The sequence below is a fragment of the Austrofundulus limnaeus genome, unplaced genomic scaffold (assembly GCF_001266775.1).
Source record: "Austrofundulus limnaeus strain Quisiro unplaced genomic scaffold, Austrofundulus_limnaeus-1.0 Scaffold78, whole genome shotgun sequence".
In the NCBI taxonomy this organism is placed as follows: domain Eukaryota; kingdom Metazoa; phylum Chordata; class Actinopteri; order Cyprinodontiformes; family Rivulidae; genus Austrofundulus; species Austrofundulus limnaeus.
The window spans coordinates 1,487,574-1,496,622 of record NW_013952480.1 but is presented as its reverse complement, the minus strand read 5'-3'; the positions used below and the strand labels follow the sequence as shown (position 1 = coordinate 1,496,622).

At 37.7% G+C, this 9,049-nt stretch overlaps 1 protein-coding gene across 1 annotated transcript in view; it reads right to left on the bottom strand.

Moving 5' to 3' along the window:
* Positions 1-9,049, bottom strand: part of kcnh8 (potassium voltage-gated channel, subfamily H (eag-related), member 8) — a gene marked incomplete in the record, with an annotated part of 79,007 nt that overhangs the window by 32,515 nt on the left and 37,443 nt on the right. Inside the window, 1 exon segment of the mRNA XM_014011242.1 lies at positions 1,747-1,951. Coding sequence (XP_013866696.1) covers positions 1,747-1,951 — 205 coding nt within the window.

Here is a 9,049-nt window from a genome sequence, read left to right as displayed (position 1 = left end):
AGATTACGGTTGAAATAACGATCAAGCATTTAGAGTCTTGTTAACTGTATTTTGCACTTGTAGTCTTACAAAAGCACACTGTAATAACATTTTGCCACTGACAAAGAACAAACCCAACAAGTTTGCTGCTGATGTTACAATAAAATACCAGAAAAATATTTTAAATGCATAAAAGCATGTCAGTGAAGATGATGAAACAGAATCCTTAAAGTAAAAGGGCTGCATGCGTCATTAACTGGCCCCTCCCATTCTCAGGTGAGGGGGAGCGGARTGTATGGAAGAATTATTCTGACTTTAATCAACAGCGTATATTTTCAATTTGAGAGCAGGAGTCTTTGCTCTTAAAACTTTATGTATTTGTCCTCAAAGGAGCAGAGCATGRATGTGTAYTGAGGGAGTGAGAATCATGAGCCGGGCATTGAAAAGACTTGCACTGTTCGCAAGTCTCAAACCACAAGTCCAAGTCATGTCTCAAGTGTTTAGGGTTCAAATCCAAGTCAAGTAAAAGTCTCTAACAGTAGGGACTTAAGTGCGACTCAAGTCCAAGTCCGAGTCATGAGTCCCCATCTCTGCTTGTAGCAGTTCGTCTCACAGTAGACCTGAAGAAGCCTTGAGTGAAGTCCCTCTGTAGTGTGACAGTCTGATGAAGAGGATGCTCAGGGTTGTCCATTGTGTGGTCAGAAAGTTCTGGCAGGATTCCTGTTAGGGCTTGGAGTTCATCCAACTTGTCCCTCTAAGATCTCCCATTGCCCATCATGATTTATGGAAGAGATGGTTTGAACTTCCTTCTCTCTCCCTCTCCCCCTCGCTCCTGGTCTGCATCCACAGCACCTCCTTTTCAACCCGTGAGATTCAGGGCTGTAATCGAGGCTTTAGTTGAGGTCTTATTTCAGGTTTTGAGATGGTTGAGATTATTTAGCTCCTATTTTTAGTTACTACTCTCTCACTGGCTGATATTTTTTATCTATAAATGCATCCTTGGGCATCTTCCTTCATATTTATGCTCATTTCTGTCTAGATCCTGCAGTCATTGTGATCTGGCTCTCAGGACATAACTATGATGCAAGTGCCTGAAGTTAGAATTGAACTTGGTAAAAAGGCTTTTAGATTGCCTCTTGGAATAACACACAGAAGGATTTAAAGTTCTCGTCTCTCGTTACCTTGGGGCAATTCAAATCAATTTTAAAGGACAGAGACATCAGATCACTTGGCTCCTGTAACTGCCCTCAAGTTTAGTGATGTGATGTCCCTTAGTTTTAGGTTTTGTGTGTCTAGATTTGTATTTTGGATTTGTTGTATGGTTTTTATGCTGCTGTCTTGGCCAGGTCACTCTTGGAAAAAGGTTTTTAATCTCAATGAGTTATTTTCCTGGTTAAATAAAGGAAACTAGTACTACATTTATTTTGTACAATTTCACCTTACTTGGAGCTTCAATCTTTGTCACGACAAACTCCACTAATTTGTTTCACTCTTTTTAGTCCCAGCACGTAAAAATTACATTTCAGTTAGCATTGCACTAACAAGAAATCATAAAATTCAACTTTAAAATAAAGCATTAAGCAATAATATTAGAGTAGGAACAGTGCCCTGCTGTTATTTTACAACAATTTCCAATAGCAGGCCTGCTGTGCTGAAAGGAATGAGAATGAAATTGATAAGAAATCACTTTGGCTTTCACACAGAGGGAGCTTGTAGGCATTTTTGGCTTTGGGGATAACGACGGGCATGACTTTTGCAGGAGCTCACCGATATCCCAGTGGTAGGCATTGGCCTCCATCTCCATCTTTCCGATGATATACCAGATGCAGGCCATCCAATGGGCCAGAAGAGCAAACATGGACATGAGCAGCGTCAGGACCACCGTGCTGTGCTGCGAGTAGCGGTCCATCTTCTGCAGGAGCCTCAGCAAACGAAGCAGCCGCACCGTCTTCAACAGGTGTACCACAGACACCTAGAAAATAACAGAAATATGCAGGGTTTAACATTAAATGGCTCTAACATGAGGCTGCAAAGGGCCACAAAATGGCACAATTTACTTCTGTTCTTGCATGATTTGGTTTAAAACTTGTTAAAACATAAAATGTCAGCATAAGATCATAAATAGGTGTTTTGAACGTTCTGGCATGCTTGAATAAAGAAATATATGATGGAAGAGTCACTTGTCATGATTGAAGGAGGTTCATTTCAYCATTATAAGCTGATGTACAGTAAATACTTAAAGAAATCTTACTCTGAGGATCTTCTGGTTTGATTTTAAGTGTTCAGTCAAGCCAGAATGTTAGGAACTCTGATGATTTCTAGTAATTAATAGGCTGCAGAGCTGAAGCCTTTGATTCTGGGGTTTTCCACATTTCTCGCAATGACTGGAAATAATCCCAGCCATTTGTAAGTCCACAGACCTCTGCAGCAAAATTTGGTTGTGTTAAAACGATCTTGCCTAAAAACAGACAAATTGATGCAAAGTCTTTTCAAACATTTTATCTTCAAAACTAAAATTAAACGATCTGTTTTAATCACCATATTTTCCCAGGACCCCAGCAAATGTTAGACTGCTCAGAAAATAAACAAAGTTATAGAATAGCCTAGAATGTATGGAGATATTGTAAGGTATTGGAAATATTTGAGCGAGCAAGCAACAAGATTTGCAYGAATTTGCTCGCTTGTGAATGTGACTTTTGAGACTTTCACACAACGCTGTGTTCAAGGCTGGTGAAAAACTGGGGAATCGGAGCTTTACCGCACTTACTGGGTTATTGGTTAAAATACATAAAACAGCACAACCCTACAGTGTAGTAAAACACATACGCATACACTGACATTACCGAGTTCCAAAAATGTAACATTTTATGGGCTGTACGGTTGAAATAAACAACCTGAAATGAGTGGGTTGGAAATTTATTAGAACAAATATACGTATATTACTTGATAAAAACATTTTCCTGTAGTTTTTCCCACAAAAAATGTTAATTTTGTGGACTGCACAGCAGAATTAAATAAATATTTATAGTATGTTATTCTTAGGAAACATAATTTTGAGTATTTCCTTTAATTTACCAATGAATATTTTCCAGTACATTTCCAAACATGTTGAGTACTTTACTTCGAATGTAGCCTACAATCTACAAAAAAAGAAGAAAAAAACAATTTTTATTTCTCTATATGTTTGTAGTTTTTGCTGAGGGACACGTGTATGTTTCTAGTAGTTAGAAGAATGACGTAATTTAACTTTAAAATAACCTTATAATTTTTTGTATTTCTTGTGTGGACTGTACATTTGATTTGCTTGAATCTTGTTGTGTGTGCACACTCCCATTGTGAGACATATTTCTCTCCATAAGAATATATTGAAAATTGTGTCAAAATGGGGGGAAACACAACTCAGGCTCGGCAGTAAAGCTGATGCCACGTCTCCTACATGAAGTAACACTTACAGAACAAAAAGTRCAGCAGGTCTTAGAGCTGGACTCAGTAGATCTGTAGAACCACAGTCTCTGTTTCTAACTACTTTTCCTGCCAGCTTTTTCCACCTGCAGTTTGTCTTTTCAGTYCAGMCTGCCCTTCTCTCACACATCTTAGGTCCAGTGACACAATTACAAGGTGCAGTCTGAAAGCATCTCTTGCTCCAGGGTGGACACTTCCTGTTTCCACAACCCAAACTGTCGCTGTGAGTGGCTTTCACCTTAAACACCACCATTAAATCTTCCAAACCTAACCTAACTTTTCTAGCTGTCTCTAGAACCTGGTCTCAAACAAATTGCCCRAATCCAAAATATAGAACTGAAGTGAAAAGTGAAAATGCACTATGGTGACATCATCCCAACCCAGTCCATTTTACCATGAATACCAAAGTGTGTAAAGCTTGAATAACAAATCTGCAGTGATAATATATAATGAGGACAGCCAAGATTTTAAAAAGAAATATGTTTTTTAATAGTTTTAAAAGAACAAGTTTGTCAAAACTTCAGGACTTTATAATGTTCTGCCTACAGGAGTCTGAAAGGGTGAAACAAACACTAACGATAGACACACTTCAATAATCTCCCTTTTACTTTAGGTAAAATGCAGCTTAATAAGCACACTGAGAGGCAGCACAAAACTTCTCAGGATGCCTCATGCCCTCTCCAACATTAACAACTCCTCAAATGTTATCCYTTTTCTATAATTAGATCTTGACTACTCATTGTAAACATTTGCACAGTAGGATCTATAAGGAGATACACTAATGGAGGACTCTTGACTGTAAAAAYACCAATTACAGCAATCAGGCTCTTGTTCGCATGAGTGTTTTTGTTTGTAGGCTTCAATCGTCACCTTCAGGATGTTTTTCTATGGTCTTCTCTTGTTGTTTTAGTAATAAAGCTGATTTGGCTAAAGCTCTGTGAAGATATATTCTGTATGTACAGTAAAAACCAAGGCATCATGACCAGGGTCGTTCCTAGTCAATGTGGTGCCCGTTGTACAATTTTCTAAATCTCACTGCCARTTTACAAACAATGCAATKAGGAACACTTGTTCRTGTTAATGAGAGGAATGAAGCAGTTCTAGAWGGATCCAGGGGTATAYTCTCCTGGAAAGTTTTGTAAAACATCTACTCAACATGCATTTTCCAGCCGATTGAAGAGCACTTTACTTCATTTATGAGATTAATAAAACAACATAAAACCAGTATTTAAAGAGGGTAGAACCCCGGAAACCAGACTTTAACCTGAACTTTACCCACGATCATAACTGRAACTTCCATTAYCCTTATTTTGTTTTCTATTTACAMACTGAGCACCAGTAGTTAGCCTTGACTGTATATGATACTTTAACTAAGAAATGTCCTCTGCACTATAACCTCATGCAGTAACATAACAGGCTGAGAAAGTTACCTTCAAAAACTTGTAAACAGTGATTATTTTACAGACTAAATCAACCATTCTCTGATAAAAAAATTCTTTAAAAAAAGTTTGACCCCATTTGTGGCGCCCCCTAGATGGACGGTGCCTTTAGCAACTGCCTATACTGCCTATGCCACAGGCCGGCCCTGMTAATAACCCTAACAAGAGAAAAAGACCAGAATCTTTGAGCAAAGCTGTGGAGGGCAGATGTAAAAATCCCTATCAGGGCTGCTCCAGCACTTGTCTCCAGTTTGCTTTATGCTGTTTTTTTTTGCACGCTCTTGCTGTGAGAAATAAAGAACTGGTGCAGCACGAGGGGTAATGAAGCCTCCTACAGAGCCCTAGGGAGAAGCTCTGTCTTCCTTCCACCATATATCACCAACCYGTATCCCACCTATGGAGCGAGCAGGCTGTGCCACATCCCCATCCTCTCCCCAACAGCACAAGCTGTAAGCAGTATAATGCTCCCAACATGCATCTCCTGCTATTTCCTCCTTCAACCTTCCCTTCTGCTGCTTCAATCACACACATGCTATTCATGTTTTCATTTGCTCTGCCCATCAGGTGTGAAATTTACATTTCACTACCTGATTGCTTCCTTTCCTCTGCCTTTTTAAGGCCACATTTGTGTTTATGAGACTATAACTTTACAGAAATGCTCATTATTTTTCCCCCTGCAGGCTTGCCTTTAGCCCTACAAGTGGTACCACAACAGCATGACGGGTCAAGTTTATTTTTATTTATTTTTACTGTTGCAGCCGTATTGGGCCACTAAACATGAATAACACTGTTCTCAAATGAAGCCTAGAAAATTCAACGCTAGCAGCTTTAATAGTGAGATTTAATAGAACTTGTGGCAACTCAAATTTCCTATTAATCTTCTCTAAAGCAGCCCTTGTACATCATTTATTTTACAATTTGAAGAATATAGAACATTGCAAATATGACAATAGAAATAACCTTTYTAGTCCTTATGAGATTTATTCAATCATGACAAATTAATTTTGCTTTCTGATGTAAAACCAGCCAGGAAGTGACCAAATCTCTGCTATAATATAATCATGTAATGTCCATTTGTGTTGTGTTACCAAAACAATACATTCAATAAGTAAACAGGATTGGAGGAAAAGTAGTGTTTTTTATTTCTAACTGTAGTATTTTTACCAATCCTAACTGAGTATTGTTATTACTAAATGCAATCATGAGGTTTTTGTGTCATGGTGTTATTTTAATTGCTAAAACATGACCCTAAATTAATATTGTGCTTCATGTTCTGCATCAGAACACTTGCTTAATTAAGATTTTATGACTTGTCAAAGAAAACACACTAGAATGCATACTATTTTTTCCAATGTGGAAAATGACTAAAGTTGAAGGAGGAGCTAATGTCTCATTGGTTCACATGTTCAATACCTGCTGTTGCCTGCAGAGGCAGTAGATACATTTATACTGTATGTGTTTTCGAGAGGTATAAAAAATGTTTAGTTGGTTGTATTTTGACTTTGACGTTGACAAAATTTACACACACATTTTACATTTATATAGATATGATTTTCTGTTTTAGTTCATGAACAGTTTTCACAAGGAGCTCTCTAAAATGTCACAAAACATTTACAAGGTTTCTCATTTTCCTTGCATAAGTAGAGGCTTGTGGTTTTGATTCAATGTGGGCAATCTGTCTCTGCTGTTTGTAATAGTTTCACATCACAGACATCTTCAGAGACCACAAGTCCTAATATCTAGGTCTGAAAACCAAATCAAAATTAATACTTGTTAAAAAAAATAGCCGAATCCACTTATTTTTAATTTCAAAAGTGGATTCCAGTAGAATGGATCAAAAACCTGTGAGGTATGTACAAACTTGGTCGACAATATGCACAGTCTCCAACAGTGGTTTCCAAAGTTGGTGTCGGGACCCCTTTGTGATTGATGAAACATCAAGTGAGAATCCCACAGATGATTTCCAGACACCAGTTTAAATGCAAAGTAATTTTAAATGAAATTAATGGAAAATTACAATATAGTAAATTTACAAAAGTATCATACCAGAGTTTCTTTATCTTATCATTATGCCCATGTTTAACAGAGCAACATTTGCATGTGTGAAGCAGTGATCACACAAGTCTCCACAGTTGTTATTTTGTGGGCTGGAAGCTACAAAGTTTGAAAACCACTGGTCTAGAAAACACTTTTGCAAGCGGACTATAAAAATTGGTTGTGCAAAACAGATCACTGGTCACAAAAACTGAAAATTTGCCTATTTTTCTCATAATTTTCTCTGTATTTTGAGTCTCAAAGCTGCTGTTCCAGTGGCACACCCTGAGTTTGTACCATGCAATCATCTTACAGTTTTTGTCAGTGAGATGTGTTTTTCTAAATGCAACTCGCACTGCCTGGATTTTTTTTTTACTATTAATATTGTTTTTGAAATCTAAATTTAACAACCCCAAGTACAAAAATAGATAAAAATAGTGTAATATAAAGAATTAAATATATTATTGTATGTAGAAATGAATGATTGCTACACATAAAAAAAATAGAAAAATGTCAGGGAGGCACCGGTTTTCTTGTTAAACTATTGAAAAAATGCTAGAAAAGCAGAAATGACAGAGACACGTGTGAGAAGTAAAAGGTAAGAGAACACGAGGGATTGCTACTGAGGGCATCGCGGCTCATTTTAGTGATAGATGGCTTCTGTTTTCAAACGGGACAATGAGAAAGCGTCGTCTTCTGCAGAGACATCAGGCAGAACGTTCAGCGATTGTAGCACCGTTCCCGCTGTCCTCGGTGACAGCGGGGGATCCTGTGGCCCAGTAGCCCTACATCCAAAACCTGATCTGCTGGGAGCTCGTGGTATTTCCATTAATAGAGTCTGGAGTCGAACAGGTACATTTGCCTGGAGCAGTCTGCCATTGCTGTCKCCTCTGCTTCCCTCTTTCTTTTAGAGGAAAAACACAGTATTTACAAAACATTTAGGCAACTATGTGTGATTTTCTTGTTAACGTATTTAAATTAGGTGAACTTGCAATAATAATTCTGATTGGCTTCAAGTCACTAAACAAAAAAAAATACATTACGTGTTAAAAATTGGGGGTTGTTTTCTCTTTATTGTTCTGTGTTGTTGATTGATGTTTATTCTTGTTTTTAGACAAATCGTAAAGCTCTTTGGTCAGCCTCGATGAGTTTAAATGAGCTAAAGACAAGTTGATATTGACATGAAACTTAGAGAAAGACTCAATGTCCATGCATCAACATTGTTTCCTTCTTTATTTTTGCAGGTATTGACAGGTTGAGACTGTGTTTCACTCCACAGCAATCATAAAAAGTGAACCAACTTCTTATACTGTACGTTATTTCTGGATTTATGTTGAGTCTTAAATGCATTTCACATACATATTTATGTTGGAGATGTTTAGATATTTTTAGAATCAATGTGCAATCAGATGATTTTTAAACCGTGATTAAAATACTGTGATTATGAAGGGAGTATCTAGTTACACGCCTTGAACTGAGACATAATGGCTGTGTCCAAATTCAGGGGCTGGGCCCTTCAAAGGACCTGGCCTACCCGGTCTAGGTGGGCCGGGTCCTTGTTCGACTGCGAAAAATAAAGAAAGAAGTGGCTGTGAATTTGGATGGTTTCGCTTTCATCTTTATTYCCGCTCTTACCACAGGGTTTGTCCTGTCGCCTTACTGATGCTAAACACTAGCAAAAATAGTTTGAAATGAGCAAAATGTCAATATATTAGTATTATTAATGTTATAAATGATTAAAATTAGCTTAAAGGCAATACATGAAGAAATGAGGGAMCCGCCGCATGTGTTTGTTTATTGCACCAGCTTGTTTTAGATAAAAAACACATCTATTCAAATGGCATCCTGTGCCTCTGTGCAAATACATCCTGTAACATTCCAAGTGTTGGCTTTTAGACTGTAGTTAATAACAAAGCAGATGATCTGTCACTCTTTAGCCTGAAGAATAAAGCATCATCAGTTTCTCAAAGCTGCAGGGCAGTTTTCTAATTCGTCTTAAAGGGGCAAAATCATGTAAAATCAACTTTTTAGAGTTTTATATCATGTTATAATGTTATACTCTCATAAAAAAACATGCCAGAAGCCTTGCTTTGACTCATTCATGCATGTTTGAGAAATCCTGCAGCGTTTTTAGG